Source organism: Aplidium turbinatum, chromosome 9 (genome assembly GCF_918807975.1).
Source record: "Aplidium turbinatum chromosome 9, kaAplTurb1.1, whole genome shotgun sequence".
NCBI lineage: Eukaryota > Metazoa > Chordata > Ascidiacea > Aplousobranchia > Polyclinidae > Aplidium > Aplidium turbinatum.
Window position 1 is genome coordinate 8,350,621 of NC_137480.1, and position 19,969 is coordinate 8,370,589.

At 38.0% G+C, this 19,969-nt stretch overlaps 1 protein-coding gene across 1 annotated transcript; it reads right to left on the reverse strand.

Moving 5' to 3' along the window:
* Positions 1 to 4,891: 4,891 nt before the first annotated feature.
* On the reverse strand, positions 4,892 to 10,010 carry LOC145776621 (uncharacterized). The gene is made up of 6 exons (XM_082587851.1): positions 9,516 to 10,010; positions 9,292 to 9,375; positions 9,122 to 9,211; positions 8,495 to 8,771; positions 5,740 to 5,986; positions 4,892 to 5,421 (listed from the first exon to the last, which is right to left on the reverse strand). The coding sequence occupies exons 1-4, from the start codon at positions 9,769 to 9,771 to the stop codon at positions 8,752 to 8,754; spliced, it is 450 nt and encodes a 149-aa protein (XP_082443977.1). The 5' UTR covers positions 9,772 to 10,010; the 3' UTR covers positions 4,892 to 5,421; positions 5,740 to 5,986; positions 8,495 to 8,751.
* Positions 10,011 to 19,969: the final 9,959 nt, after the last annotated feature.

The following is a 19,969-nucleotide window of genomic DNA, read 5'->3' on the forward strand; positions in this document are numbered from 1 at the left end:
AAGCCAGTGATCACAAAGCTGTTAATTAGAAAAAATAATAGCAAACGTTTTTTGCGTTATCAGCTCTACAAAAAAGAATAGCAATCCACGATCAAAATAGTAGGCTATGTAGGCCACAAACTATTCAAAACAGTTGTTTCAAGCAGATAACAACATCAAAAAAAAAAAAAAGCGATTTTAATGAAACAAACCAAAGCGGCTGAAAATTGAATGAGGCTGTTCACCAGGCATTAAATTAAATAATAGGAGATGTTCTACTGGTGCAAGTTGAGCTAAACTATCACAAGATGTATACAGTGACAATTTGCTTTTATTCCGACGTTTCGTCAATCAGACACGACTGACTTCTTCAGGGACTAGACCAGGTAGTGACTACCTGTCTAGCATGGCAAAACACAGGACCATGTTGTTGAAACCAACTAAACACGCAAAATGAAAATTCAACTCTAGACAAAATTATCGCGCGCAAAGTTTGAATTAAGTTAGAAAAAAGGAAAGATTTAAATTTTAACAATTAACAACCCAGACAAAAATCTGTCATTTTTACATCTACCCAACGTCCGCAGACGTTGAATCAATGTAAAAATGATGGATTCTGCTGTCAGGGAAGAAACTGAAATACTGACAAGAGAGGAGGATGAACGGCATGAGTCATGATGAAACGAGTTTAAAAAACGCACTACTGCACAGTTTTACAATCAGCGTGAAACCAATTTAAAAAACGTAAAATAACCACTTACAATAGTTTTTTGTAGATAGCAGGAAAAGAGATGCCATCATTGCGATTCATTACATGAGGCTTTTGATTGATGAACCAACTTTCAGAAAACATTCGCTTTCTATAATCACTTTCAACTTTTAGAATTTTAGAATTGCTCCAAGTTATTCTATGGTCTGAAGTTATGGCATGCATGCAAGGAGCAGAATGTTCCGGGCGTTGATATTTGAAAGCTCTTTTGTGTTCATTAATGCGAGATTTAAGATCTCGTTTTGTTTGGCCAACATAAATTAAATTACAATCATCACAAGAAACTTGGTACACCAAACCCGAGATTTCGCTTTGTTTCAAGGGGTCTTTTAAAGACGGCAAAAATTTACTTATTTTCAAGAAAGGTTTCAAAGCGACTTTTACACCAATTTCATTTAGGATACGCCGAATATTTTCAGAAACTCCCTTGATATAAGGTAAAGAAACAAAAGACTTATACTGGGTAGATGGATGTGCTAAACTTTTTGGTTGTCGTTGGCAAGCATGCTTTCTTGGAAATCCATTGAGGCGCAGCGTTTTGTGTAATGCTTTGTTCTGTCGTGAACGTTCATGCGGATCTGTGACATGTGTGTCAATGCGGTCATACAAAGTTTTAGCTACAGTAAGTTTTTGATGTTTTGGATGGTGTGAATTAAAATTTAAATATCTGTCAGTGTGTGTGGGTTTTTTGAAAATTGTAGTGGTCAACGTGTTTGTGGCATTGTGACGAATAACTAAGACGTCTAAAAAAGATATGGAGTTGTTTTTTTCATGTTCTGTTGTGAATTGAATTGAAGAAGATATGCTGTTCAAATGTTGATGGAATTGGTTGACCGCAGACTTTTTTATAATGCAAAAAGTGTCATCTACATATCTCACCCAAAGTTGCGGTGGTGTATGGAATGAAGTGATGGCAGTGCGCTCAATGTATTCCATGAAAATGTTAGCCACGACCGGGGAAATGCAAGAACCCATCGGCGTACCATAAATTTGACGATAAAGAACGTTATTATAACAAAAGACAGTGGACTCAAAACACAATTTCAAAGCTTCTGTGACGTCATTGATGGAAAGTTTCGTGCGTTCGTGTAAAGACTTATCTTGCGAAAGTAATTGAGAGATAATCTGTAAACATTCTTTGAGAGGAACGGAAGTAAATAAGCTCACAACATCAAAAGAAACAAAGCAATTATTGCAATCAACAGGGGTGTTTTTGATTAATTGTACAAACTCAGATGAATTTTTTACAGTGTATTCTTGGTTCAACAATGGCGATAAAATGTCAATTAAAAATTTAGATAAATTATAAGTAGGCGAACCGATAAAGGACACGATAGGTCGGAGAGGGGTGTTGTTTTTATGAATTTTGGGCAATCCATAGATTTTTGGAGTTACACTCTTATTACAATTAAGATGATGATAAACTTGCATAGTGATTTTACGTTGAGTTGCCAATCGCCAAACTGATTTGTTTACAGATTTTTCAATAGATGCAATAGGATTAGGTCTACGTTTTAAAATTTTATATGTAGCATTGTCGTTTAAAAGTTCAGAGAGTTTGTTATGATACTCAGAACTGTCCATAATTACCGTTGCGTTCCCTTTATCGGCTTTCATTATTTTGATGGAGCTGTCAGATTTCAATTCTTTTAAAGCTGTCATTTCTTCTGGAAGAAGGTTGGGTGGAGGGGGTCTTGCCGAGTTCAGAATTTGAGTAATCTTTGACCTGGCCATTGCAACATACAGCTGCGTCATTCACTCCTCTGTATCCTTTTTTTTATAATTTATCTAAATTTTTAATTGACATTTTATCGCCATTGTTGAACCAAGAATACACTGTAAAAAATTCATCTGAGTTTGTACAATTAATCAAAAACACCCCTGTTGATTGCAATAATTGCTTTGTTTCTTTTGATGTTGTGAGCTTATTTACTTCCGTTCCTCTCAAAGAATGTTTACAGATTATCTCTCAATTACTTTCGCAAGATAAGTCTTTACACGAACGCACGAAACTTTCCATCAATGACGTCACAGAAGCTTTGAAATTGTGTTTTGAGTCCACTGTCTTTTGTTATAATAACGTTCTTTATCGTCAAATTTATGGTACGCCGATGGGTTCTTGCATTTCCCCGGTCGTGGCTAACATTTTCATGGAATACATTGAGCGCACTGCCATCACTTCATTCCATACACCACCGCAACTTTGGGTGAGATATGTAGATGACACTTTTTGCATTATAAAAAAGTCTGCGGTCAACCAATTCCATCAACATTTGAACAGCATATCTTCTTCAATTCAATTCACAACAGAACATGAAAAAAACAACTCCATATCTTTTTTAGACGTCTTAGTTATTCGTCACAATGCCACAAACACGTTGACCACTACAATTTTCAAAAAACCCACACACACTGACAGATATTTAAATTTTAATTCACACCATCCAAAACATCAAAAACTTACTGTAGCTAAAACTTTGTATGACCGCATTGACACACATGTCACAGATCCGCATGAACGTTCACGACAGAACAAAGCATTACACAAAACGCTGCGCCTCAATGGATTTCCAAGAAAGCATGCTTGCCAACGACAACCAAAAAGTTTAGCACATCCATCTACCCAGTATAAGTCTTTTGTTTCTTTACCTTATATCAAGGGAGTTTCTGAAAATATTCGGCGTATCCTAAATGAAATTGGTGTAAAAGTCGCTTTGAAACCTTTCTTGAAAATAAGTAAATTTTTGCCGTCTTTAAAAGACCCCTTGAAACAAAGCGAAATCTCGGGTTTGGTGTACCAAGTTTCTTGTGATGATTGTAATTTAATTTATGTTGGCCAAACAAAACGAGATCTTAAATCTCGCATTAATGAACACAAAAGAGCTTTCAAATATCAACGCCCGGAACATTCTGCTCCTTGCATGCATGCCATAACTTCAGACCATAGAATAACTTGGAGCAATTCTAAAATTCTAAAAGTTGAAAGTGATTATAGAAAGCGAATGTTTTCTGAAAGTTGGTTCATCAATCAAAAGCCTCATGTAATGAATCGCAATGATGGCATCTCTTTTCCTGCTATCTACAAAAAACTATTGTAAGTGGTTATTTTACGTTTTTTAAATTGGTTTCACGCTGATTGTAAAACTGTGCAGTAGTGCGTTTTTTAAACTCGTTTCATCATGACTCATGCCGTTCATCCTCCTCTCTTGTCAGTATTTCAGTTTCTTCCCTGACAGCAGAATCCATCATTTTTACATTGATTCAACGTCTGCGGACGTTGGGTAGATGTAAAAATGACAGATTTTTGTCTGGGTTGTTAATTGTTAAAATTTAAATCTTTCCTTTTTTCTAACTTAATTCAAACTTTGCGCGCGATAATTTTGTCTAGAGTTGAATTTTCATTTTGCGTGTTTAGTTGGTTTCAACAACATGGTCCTGTGTTTTGCCATGCTAGACAGGTAGTCACTACCTGGTCTAGTCCCTGAAGAAGTCAGTCGTGTCTGATTGACGAAACGTCGGAATAAAAGCAAATTGTCACTGTATACATCTTGTGATAGTTTAGCTCAACTTGCACCAGTAGAACATCTCCTATTATTTAAACCAAAGCGGCGTTAAAATCATGCGTCTGCCTTGCCACGCATGACTGGTGCTTACTGGCTTTCCATTGGCAAAACAGAAAATGACACTTTCTTACAATTTCAAACATATGGGAGCGGAAACTTCATGCTTATACAAGAATAGCAATGGCAGTGTCTGGTGAAAACCTATTTCTTTCTGATGAAGATTGGGAAATACACGTGAAGGTAATAATTGAGACCGTGCTTCAGACAGTAAAATATTTGTTCTGTGATTATGCACTGCCAGTAGCCTAATAAATAATTCGTTTAAGCAAATATGGCTATTTTTTGGTATTTAAATGAAACACTTGCGGTCTCTTAAAACTACTTAGCAGTCACCCAAACCAAACCTTAACAAAAACCCTGTGTGCCGTATTCTTATCTGCTGGCTGTGATTGCTATATTTTATCTGTTATTCGGCTTGCGTTTTTAAGTCATGTATTATGTCTCTTATGACCTTACACTAGAGTAGAGGACGAATTGCTTTCTTTTCGCTTATTGAATACAAGTATTTCCAGTTATTTGTTGCTTTTTTGTCCAAAAATAATATCGATCAATAATAATTCATTTGCAGAAACTCAACATTATCATAAAATATTATACACAGGACAAAGTAAGACGATAAAACACTAAGCAGTCACAAGCAAAATTAAAAATGGACCACTACTCTTTCCGGCATTTCTTTAAAGGCTGACCAACTGCACAACCGTGATGTAATTCGCGCTTTAACACAATGGTGTTGTTTTGGTATTCAAACTCATGAATATTGGGATTTTGGTGCCTTCTCCCCAACGCTCTTTGGTGACCAAAGTAGACTTCGAGGCTGTCTTGAGATATTCGCCTTGTTGCCACGCACCCAAAACCACGACGCAGGAGATAACGGACAAGCTCGACCATGCTCTTTGTGGCCAAGCGTAAGCCATCAAACGTTTGTTTTGATAAAAAAGATTTTTCTAACGAGCTTCTTCCAAACTTCTGCATGTTAGCTTCTCTCCACTGCTCTAATCGCGGAATGAAGATGTTTCCAACCAACTAAGACGGTCATCATGGATATCGCTAAAAAAATTGAAAACTATGAATATGGAGTATGCTGGACGTCTGTTAGCGGTATCGGTGAACGGGAGCTGAAGAAAGCATTATCGGAAAAATTGTGTTTCAATTCTTGTCGGAATCGCCAGCATACCAGCTTTTTGTTTTTACAAAATTTGCAAACTGCGTTAGAAAAGTTTTGAAAACTGCTTTACCAGCGACCGTCCGCAAAACCTACACAATAAATCATATGACTTGGTTATAGCTAGGTGTCTTCCTCTCTGTCTCACACACACCTAAAATCTGTACAATACATTTGACAATGGCGATGAAAATAGAAAATACCTATAAACTCGAATACTTCTTTTCCCCTTGCCTGGTCGAGCATTCATGTAGTCGAACCACGAGTCCATCATTGAAACAAAATCTGCAGTCTCTTTCATTTCTTCCCTTCTTTCAATTGGGAAAAAGTTCTTCATGGCCGTAGCAACAGAAGCAGATAATGTTTGAGCTGCCAACTTCACATTCATTTTGGAAAGCTTGTCAATTGAATGTGGCGGGCTGACAAGCGATTTCGAGCTAATTCGCCTTTCTGAAATCAAATATACGTTTCCGTATGAGAGAGTATTGCCATTGTGCCATATGAAGCAGTAGCCTACGGTTACAAAAAAAAAAATTACTAACTGCAGATTCAGTCAATCGCAAGACTGGTATAAACAACAGAAAGAAAACTCTTGTCTCAAATCGGCTGTTATGAAAAAAGTATCCACCACGAGGGCAAATAATGAGACTACAACACTCAAAAATATTCGACTAACCATTGAAATAGCAAATAGGAAATTAACCTCCCATAAAAATCAGCCCATCTCACCAGTCTGCACAAACACATTACAGGGTTCCCACACATTTTTTATAAACAAATTCCCTACTTTTTCAATACTAAGTTCTAAAAATTCCCTACTTTTTCAATACTAAATTAAAAAAATTTCGACTTGATTTTAATCTAAATTGCGCATTAACAGTGCTTAATCAATGAAAATTTCTGTGCTGTATTATTTCCACACACGATCATGCACAGTATGAAAAATAATAATAATGTACAGTAGAAGATTCCTGTTTGAAAAAAAACTCTTTTTTTTCAAAAGACCCGAACTGAAATCAGTTTGGATAAACTGTCACATTTATACTAAAAGTGCAATTCAAAGCCTCATTCCATCGGACATGGCAACCTGCCATAAGCCAAACCAAAGCAATTAAAAATCACACTACTGACAAAATGAAGTAAGTGAAAAGAACACTGAACAGTAGAACACTGTCTGTGTGATTCTGAACACTGAATCACAAAGACATTGTACAGTAAATAAGATTTATGAATGGTATTGTCTTTGTTGTTGTGTCATAATAGCCCAGTAGGTTTTACATGAAAAGCCACCGTGATTGAGGACTGAGGTGTTGTGGTCTTGGTCACAGATATTGCCTGCATTAACGATGTCTCTTACCGCTATTATCACCTAGCCAACCTGACATCATTGTCATATGCGGCCGCTAATCGACTTCAACGATCATGGAATGTTACGTAATAAGAACGATTATACTCGCAAAAAAAAAAAAAATTGATTGCTTAAATCAGCTCTTTTGTCTCGTGAGCTTTGCGTATTGCTCAACAAGCGTATACGATGCAGTTTAGAATCGACAAAAATCATTAAATTTGAAACTGAAGTTTGAATCACGGCAAATAAACGTATTCAAAACTTTTACTTCAGCCGACGCTGTTTCACACTCAGTAATCTAGGTCGCAATAATTTTGCCGCAGAAAAAATGCGTTAATTTTGAAGGCTGCCGAGCTGGGAACAGCTTGTCCCGTGTATAAGTCGAACCTGGCTTTTTGAGGTGAAAACCACTTGCGAAAATCTCGAACTACACTCGAGTATATAGGGTAATAAGTAAAATTTTGAATGTTAGGCTACAGAACAAAAATCCCGAGGCTAAATTTTCATGTCAAGTTAAATATTTCTGCTTCTGGAGTGCCCCACAATTAAATAAGTCATGCCATGGTTACGCTACGCCACTGTTTGTACAGTATAACTCCTGTTGCAAGTAGGCTAACCACAGTTCACCTAAATTGCTTAGTGGATGAACAACGGAAAATGACCGGTATTTAAAGCGCAGATGAACAAGAAAAAAACAGTTACCGAACTTCATTGAAAAGCTGCATGTTGCGCCACAACATTGTTCTTTGTAATACCGCTTTGAAGGAGGATTAGGAGTATGAACGAAAGATAACTTTTAAAATTCATTTTGAATTGAAAAGACATGACTGACGTAATGTCTTCCATCCTTAGTTATCATATATTTTTTCATTACGTAATCATAATGTCTTGTAGGAATAAATTGAAAATCAGTATGATCAGTTGATCACTCAAAATGAAAGCAATGGGATTTAGGTGATGTCACGTCATTACGCCGATTTGAGATATAATTTCATTCATAACGTCGTATGGAAGAAAAACTTTTACAAGTTTTATACTCTGCTGAGAGTAAAAAAGAAACACAAATGATAAATATTGGAGAAATTGAGTCTCCTTTACAACTTAAGAATCGAACAACGCAAAACTGCTGAAACAAAACGTTTTGTTTGAGTGAAAGAATCAATGCAAGTAACCAAAGCCAAAATGCGCGCGCAAGAAGTCATGGGAGTGTGAGATATCAAAAATTTAACAGGTTGTTATTTTTCTACATCAATGTGACGTTAGTTACTACTTTAAAAAAATTGTATCTTTGCTTCTGTAGAAAATCCGCAGCAAGCGCCTTTTTTACATGTTTAGTATCGGCCAAATTTTGCCAATACCGATACTCAAACAATGGCCGATATCACCGATATCGAAGTTTTTATCTATAATTTAGTCATCAAGGTTTTCCATACTTTTTCAATACCACGAGGGAGGTTTCACAAAATTCCCGACCTTTTCCCGGTCTGGAAAACGGGTTTTCAAATTCCCTACTATTTCCCTACTTTCCCGACTGCGTGGGAACCCTGACATTAGCTGTAGCATGGTGATATATCACTCAATAGCAACAACAAAAAAATAAATGGACTTACATTTTCAGATTCTATTAATGCAAAGTGTTCCCACAAAAGAAACTTTCCGTTCCTGTGAATTAGGCTAATCTCGGAGGCTTCTCACGTTTACTGCTGCCAGAAAACAGGCAGTTTCTCGTAGTTTTCAAGAGATGCGGAGGATCGGGAATAAGGTAGATCTGACGATCCATTTCAGGAGAAAACCAGTTAATAGCTTGATGAAGCGAATCACCATCGGAACTCAGAGTTTGAACATGGTTCGGTTTGCAGCAAGACCATCAGCCACAATCGCAAGCACCTACAGTAAAAGATCCAAATACACGCTTAACAGACCTACTGTGCCTGCACATGGCAGATTTTGTAAAAAAAATTGCAAACCTGCTACACTATAGGCCTACAGTACCAGTTTTTCAACAAAGGTAATATCACTCATTGTGCAATAGCAATTTAAAATTCCTTTGCGATATTTTATTACTAACTGAGTATGTCACAGAAAAAGAAAGAATATTGCACTACCCAATCGAAGTAATAATAAGGGCTAAAAACGCGGTTTATCATGAGCTATTGTAAATAAATGATGTAAGAGGAAAGGAAACGATGTCTGGTTTTGGAGATATAAATTAAAAAAGCAAAACAAATAACGCAAACCTGCAATCCATGTGTTTCCAATAGACCGATGCATTCCCACATGATCGATACAAGCTGGGATCCAGTCACAGTGCTCGAAGCGAATTAGGCCTACAAAAGAGGGAACTTTAGACCGGGATTTCCACTAAACGATTTCACATACACTGTAAGGGCATGTGTTGCAATCTCACCTTGTTTAGGATTCGATCGGTTTCCAAGGTCAGTAAACCCCACAAGCGTGCCCGTACAAGCATCGTACACCAAATCTTGTTTAACTGTAAAAACATATTATGCACTTAATTAGATACAACGTAGTTTACCCAAATAGACAGTATACCGATAGGCATACTGTCTGTAAACCTACCGATTTTTCATGTGATACCAGCAATCAATGATGAAATTCAACAGAACTTACTCAAGATGAAATCAGAAGTTTTGAAATGCTTCTCGCAAATTCCACATTGCCCACGATGAATTTGAGACTTTATGTTATCTTCTTTTGCATTTGGATTTCGATATGATAATATGAAACGATTAAGCAATTCTTGATGTTGATATTCATCAGTGTCTTTCTTCAAAAACTTTAAACTTTTCACTTGCTTAATGTGAACATAGTGTCCCTTTTTATGCCTGGTAGAACATCCAGGAGCAGAACAGAAACTTGGAGCCATGGAATGACAGAATGTTATACCACTAAGTAACTTGATCTGGGCCTACCTACCTTGCTTAAATGCTTATAATGCAAGTTGCAACTGTTAACTAGGTCTATAATATGATTATAATAATATGAGATAAGGTCTCACTGGACATCTCAATTACCGTACACAAGCATCATTCCATCAAACCAACCGCTAATTTGCTGCAATAGAGTTCTTTATAATATGCTGCATGCAATCTCGCAACCTTCTGCAAATACCTGTGACACCACAGACCTTTCATTAGACACAAATACCCTGCGTCGCTGAGCGAAGTCAGTAAGCACCACTGAAGCGTGACTGGAACGGAGATAAAGCGAGAAAAAGGCCAGTTTCTTTTCTACTAATGTAAAGTCTATGTTGCCACGCAGCAATAAAAAATAAAACGTGATAGCTTGTAACGTATATCGGTCGCTTTCATACCGGCATGGTTTACAGTACCATCAATATACAAATAACCCAAATCCAATGGAAGCAAGAGAAAAATGATACAGTAAAAAGTGGCCTAATAATTTCTTAACAACATAAACAATTAAGATGTGTTTATTTAAGACAAAAGTCTACAAAGTATACTTAACATTGTACAACTTTGAAATACAAAAGTCTGACACATGGCAAATATTCTGACATCAAACAAGCTTCTTATATCACAAAGATTGTTTACGGATCAAATTTTTTTTTTCAAGGCCTATAGTTAGCGACTTCACTTTCAGACATTTAATTCCGTTTAAACAATGTAGGCTCCAGTTAACAAAATAGATATAAAGTACAATATTTGTTTGCAGCCTTAGCAACCAAATAAATCGACGATAAAATATTGATCATTGAATGTCTTAGTCTACAAGGTTAATTATTGGCAAAGACGACACTCTATTTTCACATTTGTCTACATAGAATATGGATGAATCTGAAGATTACGAAGTAAGCTTAAGAGCTGCGTCATTAGTTTAATCAAAGCCTCAGACTGAGTGGTTTGACCGTTAGAGCAACATTTAGTTCAGTTTATTTCATTTTATTGGCGAATTATGGGCTACAACCAACCCAAATACCAATAAGAGAAATTCAATGTCCACAACAAAGACGGCAGTGAAGTGAGAAAGCACAGAACATAGTCTATTGTTATCTAGAACAGGGGTCGGCAACCAGGGGGCCACTGCCCGTTGCCGGTCCGGAAGGAATTTGTCCCCGAGTTATATACCACTAGGCTTATGTACCTATAGTAAATTTCAACTAGAAAGTTAACAAGAATTTTTTTTATATTTCTAAGACAAATATTCATACATTGGGTACAAAATAGTTTTGCCAAAATATTAAAAAAGTGCAATTTTTTTACCAACCCGCTAGTGAGAAAATATAAACCATTTTTAAACATTAATAAACATTTACAGCAATAATATAATCAAACCAAAAATAATAATTTTATGAAGTTTCCTTCAAAAACAGCAAACAAACCTAAATGACGAAAAATAGGCTGGGAATAAAGAGCACACTGCTGGTGTCATTGACTACCATAATTCCTAGGTGGAGTGGAAGCAACCTATTGCTGTAGCATAAGCCGATTCACTGTAATCTCATCGCGGTAATTTCATCGTGGTAATTTCATCGCAGTAATTTCATCACATGGTAATTATATCGCATACATGGTCATCGCATTGTAATTACATCGCAAGACACCACATCGTCAGTAATTTAATCGTCTTCGTCAACGTCCACCCATTTTTTTTAAAGTGAAAAGGCGAATGATAAAGTAAAAGAAACCCATTAAAATTCAAAGTTGTTGTAATAAGCAAATTAAAATGAAGTAACCATATTAAAAATATCTGAGACAGTTGCTTTTTAATCAAAACGACAAGTTATGTGCAATTCCTCTCAAGAAATCCAGAATTTTGCAATTTTCAAAATCGTTGACTATTCTTTGAATTCTGGTACCTAACCCTAACCCTGCTGGTAGCCCACGCAGCTCTCATACTGTGATGTAATTACCTGACGATGTGATATACTGCGATGTAGCCTAATTACCATGCGATGAAATTACCACGATGATATTACCACGATGAAATTACTGCGATGAAATTACCGGACACCGCATAAGCCAAGGGCTTTCTGCATTACGTGATCGAATGAGCTGTATGTATATACGTGCATACTGCATACACCAAATAAATGTGCTTTATTGTTTAACTGTAGGTAGCATCATAAACATGCGGAACGAAGAGTGAAACTCGACCCGGAACGCTCAGCATAAGACCCCACGAGAACCGCTATTTTCAAAGCGCGTCAGTTTCAGTGTCAAAAAGCACCATCGTCCCACCGTCTTACAGTTGAACGCTGAGGGCATCGCATCCAGCAAAACTGATGTGAGCGAGCAGCTCGCTCAAAAGAACCAAGTTTTTGTCATCTTACTCCAGAAGACCCATGCACTTCTGCAGACAAGCTAGTAATTCCACACTATTCACTAGCTGGGTCTACCCAAAGCAAGAAACATGGCCTTGCCACGTTTGCCCATGAGAGGTTGAACTGGACGCTTGCAAACTCCTCCGCCAATGAGAAAACAGAATGGGTTTGTGTGAGCAATGAAAATTACAACATCGTCAATGTATATAAGCCACCATCCTCACGCCTGAACCTTTCATCCACACCAACATTCCCCTCATCCAGTATCTATGCTGGTGATTTTAACTGCCAGCACACCCACTGGGGTTGGTTACAAGTACATCAACAGCAGAGATGTACGTATGCGCCGCAAATTCTACGCCGCATACATGCGGCGTAGACTTTTTGTTTGCGCTAACGCTTGTGGCCATATTTTTTTGGATAGTTTGCGCTTGAGGATACGCCGTAAAGTTTTCCCGGTTTTTTAGCGCATAGCGTCAACGCATACTTTTTAATGTCTTAGTTGTTGTTTGCAATTTTTTTTGTCAAACTGCAAAATGTTAACGTCTTGCAATTGCCCATTGTTCTAGTGTTGTGTCACAGTGTCATCTATTGTTCAGTCAGCTGGAGTTTGTTTGTATATCGCACTACTGCCTTTGACGCTAGGGTCCCACGTGGAGACTGAAGTCTTGCAGAAAAAAAGAAAGAATTAGTTAAAACAACTTAGGCCTACTGAGAAATTACGGGTCAAAACAGGAATGTAATGTAAGCAAGCAAGTAGGTAGGTTGGTAATGCCGCTCCATGTAAAATGTAAACAATGACTTAGCTTCGTAGTGTGAAGTTTTTTTAGGCAAGCAGTGTTGAAGGCGTTTGTAAGCAATTGTGAGCACTTTAATTTATATTATTTAAGTCTTGCATTTTGGGGCAAATCAGAAACTTCTCAGGCAATGAGCAGTGCAGCCTATGTATCTAAACAAACTCAAATATTTGGTCTCCGACCGTGATTGCTTGCATGATGTTGTACTCTGTATGTTATATGTACCGTAGTACATTACTTTGCCGATTATTCTTGTTGTAGGCTAGGCTATGTAGCGTAGACTGCGTAGTAATGTGTAGGCCTACATACAGTAGGCTATCAAGCTAAGGTAATTTTTACTTGACAATTTATACATTCTGTTGCGTAAGTATGTAATTATATATGTTTTGTAACTTGATGAGCAGTTTAGCAAAACATGCATCCAGGGGCCAATTGTGAGAGGCTTTTGAGTAGCCTACTGCTAATAACACTAGTAATGCTAACTATCCCTGAATGCTAATAACAAAGAGTTGTGCAGTTCAGAATCTAAACTTGCTTGTGTCTGGCAGTTTTGTCTTCCATTAACCCACTTTTTAAAAATCTTATCAGAAAAAAGCATAGAGCTTACTGAGAGAATTATGGCATTAAAAGCAATATTAGTCTTATTCAAACGGAATTATTTTAAAAAAGAGTGTTTTTTATAATGGATTTTTAGGGAGCGACAGTTAGTATATTACTAGGAGCGACAGTTAGTATAATACTAGAATTTTCTTGATAGGCATATGCTACAGTTTCTTACACTACACTATTGTATTCAGGGAATAACTTACGGTAATACTAATCTCCAAGTGAAATGGAGCATGATAATACAAATCCATGGCCTTACATGGAAAAGTATTTTAAGCTCTTCTTCGAAAGGCAAAAACTTATATTTTCAATGCCAGATGTGCCTTCCGGCCAAAAAGATAATTTCTTGTAACGAGAAATCGCGAAGTGGCTTGAAAAGTGTGTTGTTTCGAGTGGTTTATACCGTGTGAATGTTTGGCACCTAGCAAACAAAATGAGTATGCGCTAGAGTATGCGCTAACGCTGACGCCGCCAACTTTTTTTACAAGTTGCGTTGACGCATGCGGCGTATAGTTTTTCGAACGTTTGCGTTTGCGCTGACGGCGTCAATATTTTTTGTATGCGCGTACATCACTGATCAACAGCGACGGAGAATGCCTGGCTGCTTGGGCTGCGAACAACAACCTCGCCATTCTTAACAACCCAAAAGATCCAGCCTGCTTCTGGTCCGGACGCTGGGGAATGGGCACAAATCCTGACCTGGCCTTTGCAGGCATGGACGCAGACAACTCGCTTTCTGACAAACGTGTGCTGGAGAAGTTTCCACGTTCCCAACACCGACCTTCACTTATCACTGCCCCAAAGCTTGTCCCTCCCATTCTAACTGCCCATGTGAAGCGATAGAACTTCGGAAAAGCCAATTGGAATCGCTACAGCCTCATAACCAACCAAACCGCAGCAGAACTACCATCACCTTCTACCGCCAATGTGGATGAGACTTATCAAGACTTCTGCCGTGCTATCAAATCAGCAGCTAAACAAGCTATCCCTCGCGGCCGCAGAAAGAAATACACGCCGTGCTGGGATTCAGAGTGCGAAACTTTATACCGCTCTTATGTTTGTGCCTCACCTGAAATGAGCAGTCTTGAAATGCGTTGCGCATACCTCGAGAGCCGAACCAGCGCCGCGTGATCTTGAACCGGGCGCGTAACCACTGAGCCAGCCAACGGGGATGAATGTAAAATGACATCTCAAACATCCAATCAACAAAGTATGCAATACCTTTGGCTTACATGTTTGCATAGATTAGAGAAATTACCGGATTTTGTTGTACACTTATTTCAAAAATTCAAAGAGTCGCGGTTAGCGAGCTAGCGAGTATTCAAAGAGTCCAAGGTTAGCGAGTTATACATGCAGCTCATGAACCTCGATTTGTGGAGCAGAGGAGCAGCGGGCTTGATTAATCAATAGAAACAAAAAATATAGGTGGGATTGTAATACATACTCACTGGAGAAGAGTAAGCTTTGATTCGGCGAGCACGGATGTGCACTGGCCAGACGTTGACGCAGGTTCGCCCAGCTGGGTCGGGGAGGCTAGCGATTGAAACTAGAGGCACTGATAGGCTACATTACCAGGAAAAAGTAGAAAATTGGGGTGGAAATTTTGAGGCTGCATCGAGTTGATCAGGGGATCGTGTTGATCAATGCGTTGAAAGCAGAGCGAGGTTGATCCGAGCGGGCAAGAACAGCATATTCGACCACCGCTTTACCAGTCAGTTTAACTCTTATCTTTGTGGAAACAAAGAAAGAGCCAACAAAACCAGCAGGCGCCAGGGCAGAGGACATGTGAAGAGAGGGGCGTTCTTCCTGGCTATCAGCACAAGGCTGAGCACTCGCTAGTACAGCGAGCAGCTGCGATTCGCTAACCATAACGGTGTAGCTTCCACGCAAGCCATTCAGACTTTCCAATCAACGATATGTTTCTCGGCAGCCGATTATGCTGATAGCCGGGAAGAACGCCCCTCTCTTCACAAGCCTAACCTACTGTTAATTTTATAATCGCCTTGAGTATTATGTCAAGTACCAGCCGAACAAGCAAGTCTTGTTGTTTCAAGAAAACCTCTGAAACGTCAATCGTGTTTTCGTGTTGATAGAATTATTACGTTACTATTACAGACATAAAGCTTGTGTTTACTTAAATCCATATATCTCTCTCCACAGAGTTAGTAGTCTATCGAATTGTACAAAAACAATTTACATTTTTAGCAATTCCTTATTCTTCCCGAAACACAAGTTTAAATAATTGCTGTCAGTTTCTAGACAAGAGACTGGGCTTGCAAGGGATTGACTCATGAAACGGCACCAGAGTATCTGTAGTGTGTTGTTTTAAAACGCTATTTTTAACTCTACTGCTCTAAAAAACAATTTATGTCATCTTGTGGGCTGAAAATTAATCGTTGTTTTTCATCATCCATTTAAACCATAGCACGGCCAAAGGTAATTCAACGTCTAAATGTCGTTTGTCTGAATGTGAATGTAAATACTTGGTGTAGCACAATATTTTTTCGAAGCTTTCGCTGCATCTTGAAAGATTCCGCACAACAACGTGTCGTTGGTCCAACGTTAGACCATCGGAAACGTCCTGTGGGCCCTCCGTTGGTTTCCGACGTTGGCGCGTAACAAATTTGGCCAGCGGGCCACCTTGGGCGAATCGTCAGTCACAAAAATCGGTTGGTTAAACGTCGATCCCACGGTGGCACACTGTTGGCCAACCCTTTTCCAACCATTTGCCACCTGCGACCAACCTGCGACCAAACGCTTTCGTTGGTTCGACGTGGGATCCACGACGCAATTTACAACTATCCTCACTGTGGCGAAAAAAGGCTTGGCTAATCGTAGACCCAACGTTGATGCACTGTTGGCCAACCCTTTCCCAACCATTTGCCACCTGCGACCAACCTGACGACCAAACGCTTTCGTCGGTTCGACGTGGAATCCACGACGCAATTTACAACTATCCTCACTGTGGCGAACAAAGGCTTGGCTAATCGTAGACCCAACGTTGATGCACTGTTGGCCAACCCTTTCCCAACCATTTGCCACCTACGACAAAACGCTTTCGTCGGTTCGATGTGGAATCCAAGACGCAATTTACAACTATCCTCACTGTGGCAAAAAAAACGCTTGGTTAATCGTAGACCCAACGTTGGTGCACTGTTGGCCAACCTGACGACCAAACGCTTTCGTTGGTTCGACGTGGGATCCACGACGCAATTTACAACTATCCTCACTGTGGCAAAAAAGAGTTGTTTAATTGTAGAACCAACGTTAGTGTACTGTTGGCCAACCTACGACCAAACGCTTTCGTTGGGTCGACGTGGAAAACGCAATTTACAATCATCCCCTCAGTGGCGAAAACGATTTGGTTACTCGTGGGCCTAGCGTTAGCCATCATTTGCTAATCTACGACCAAACGCTCACGTTTTGCTCTGACAAGGGTTAGACATTACGACCTCACCAAACCGAAAACGTTTCTTAACTTTGACCACATGGTGGCGTGTTGTTAACTCACTTTTTTCGAGTTAATCTGTGATGATAATGATGACCACGAAGACGTGGGATCGAGGCCTCAATTCGCAGTAAACCCTATCACCTACCATACTAGCATTTCACTCGGTACAACATTGCTAGAAAAGGCATTCATACAAGCAAAAAGTAGGACAGATGGCAGTTAAGTTTGTTTTTATTTCTAACCATCACAGCAAAAACAAATAACATGCTAAATATAACAGCGGTCCAGAAAAGGGCATGAGGCAAATTAAAATCAAATTTCCTGTCTTCCTCTTCTCAAACTTCTCAATCCCTATCTCTTGCGTATTTCAGCCAGTCTGAAATAGCGGCATGGATATTTGAATTTGTTGCTGTGGACAAGTTATGGGTTCTTCGTACTCCATCTAAAAATAATAATGTCATTGGGATAAATTGCCAATAGCTGGTCCAAACCAATATGTCTAGTGGAAAAGGTTGGTTGCTGAAGCCACGTAACTAACTTTAACAAGCAACTTTTTCCCATAAAGCAATGAACTAATCACATTGAAAAAGCTCTGAAAGTATCTCCCATGGATAAACTCAGAATTACATTGATTACAACAGTCTGGAAAAGAAAATGAGAATTATCCTGCTACAAATAAACTTTGAAATCATTTCTTCAAAGATTTTGCGAATTACTTCTATTACAAATACAAAATTATGATTTTCGTCACTGTAATAAACACCTTTTTCATGCAACCTTGCATTAAATTAACTACAGAAGCTTTGTCTGTAGTTATTATTCATTAAAAACTGAGAGTTTGTTGAAAAAGAAACATAAGGTAAAGGGGTAAATGCTTAAGCCGACCATGCTTGTGCTTGGAGTGAAAAAGAATTATCGAAATCTGATGTAGCCTCATCATCATCCGTCATCACCATCATCCATCATCATCAGCCTATTCCTCACCAATAGAGCAAGTTTTCATCGACCTGAATATTCAAAACAGTTTACTTTAAAATGTGAAAATGACCTTAATGACCTAACAAAAACTTGACCAAATAATTTAGTGTTTTTTTAGATTTTATGTTAAAACTAATTGCTTTTAATCAATTAGATCGTACCAAAATTGCAAAATTGCGATAGGCTACAACACAGTAGTCTGAGCCACAAAACTGGCGACATAAAAATAAACAAATTATTGAGGGTGAGCTTTTTTTATCAATGTAGGAGGAAACACTTTGCTTACCAGTGTCCATTTAAAACAAACTGACTTGAAATAAGTAATGGTATTGAATTGACTTTTCATTGATCTATTAAATAAGCATCTGGAACCTTTTCCTTACTTTCAGAATCCTTACAAAAAACGCACCGCGCAAGCTTGCTACAAAAAGTTGACTTCATTGAAAAAACAGGAGATAAGCTATTTAGTAATATCGAAACTAACACAAAAATCAATGCACTGCACAGTACACACCCAGGTGTGTCCTAAAATCTAAATTTATGAATAATTATGTATCGGTATTGCATTATAATTAATTATAGTACTACATTGAACTAATTGAACCATCTCATGCTTTATCAAAAATGCTAACAACAATAAAAACAGCGACATGCAGTACCTAGTAGGCCTATACACTCACCAATGTTTTTCCAAGCGACTAATGATATTATTCAAGGCTGGATCTTGTAGGCTTAAAATCTTTCGCAATTTCATTGGTTGGACCTTGCTGACATACCAAAGCACCGCAATATTATCTTTGTAATTCGTACAAGCCCTCAAGCCGTCACAACTCACTGTGAATAAATTTGAAAGCATGGCAGCATAGGAAAAAAATGAAAAAAGAAGAGGATGACCTAATTAACACCAATGCATGACCTAATTAACAAAGAGCTGTTTATGGCCAGCCAGCAAAGCATGCTTTTGTATCAACATCTGTGAACGTTGAATCAATGAAAATCAATTTCTGCTCTGTTGTCCGGGTGAATCTAGTAATTAAACTTAATTCAATTCAATCAAACTTTGGATTTAATTAAACCACAATTCTATTTGGGTTAAATCACTGGCGAACAAAATCAGGCATTTTGCATTGATTTAACATCTTCAAACATTGGATGAATGTGAAAAAATTGGACTTTGCTTTTCAAAAGAAACTTCTAAGTCGAAACGAAATACTTCGAAAATTTGAAGCAAACGAGATGAGAACAAGTTTTGTGGCTAAAGGAAGTAATTTGTATTGAACACTCGAAAGTCTGAATGGTTGAGAAATAGGTTTTGCCCACCACAAACATTCATATGATCATTTGTAGGCTACTTTATGGGGGATATTTGCGGTTATTGTAAAAACATGATAAAATCATTTTTTTGGTCCAAATTAAATTATTTTATTTTGATGTAGTTAATTCTAGTCAAACGTTATATATGGCAAATGTAGGCTAATGAAAATCCTTATCCTCAAACAAGACAAAATTTTTGCATTTTGAGTTTTCTTGGTTATATTTTCAACAAAATATTATTTTTATATGAATTTTTGGCGACGGCTTATATTTCATTTCCAAAAATTTCCGATATCCAACCGATTTACTGACTTATAAACTATTGAAAAGCTGTAAAAACGTTTATCAAAAGAAGATGAATTTCTTTAATCAAATTTATGCAGCATTTGGTCATGCAACATTTTAATATAGGCTATTTGTATGAGTGATTGTAACATTTTTGTTTCGTGAGACTTGTGTTTTCTCTAATTGAAAACTATTTGATTCAATTGCATAAGCATTTTGAATTCTATGGACTTTGAGTCTGATTGCAAATAAATAAATAAAATAAAATTAAGATTTGTTGGCAAAAGGTTTGCTTACAACCGAATGCCCACGGCGACGAACGCGCTGTGGGGCCCACCATTGGCTCAAC

Coding starts and splice junctions, on each gene's coding strand:
- LOC145776621 (XM_082587851.1), bottom strand. CDS start 9,771: ATGGCTCCAAGTTTCTGTTCTGCTCCTGGATGTTCTACCAGGCATAAA. Junction 9,212..9,291: donor CCGATCGAATCCTAAACAAG/GTGAGATTGCAA, acceptor CCTCTTTTGTAG/GCCTAATTCGCTTCGAGCAC. Junction 8,772..9,121: donor TGGAAACACATGGATTGCAG/GTTTGCGTTATT, acceptor CTTTTACTGTAG/GTGCTTGCGATTGTGGCTGA.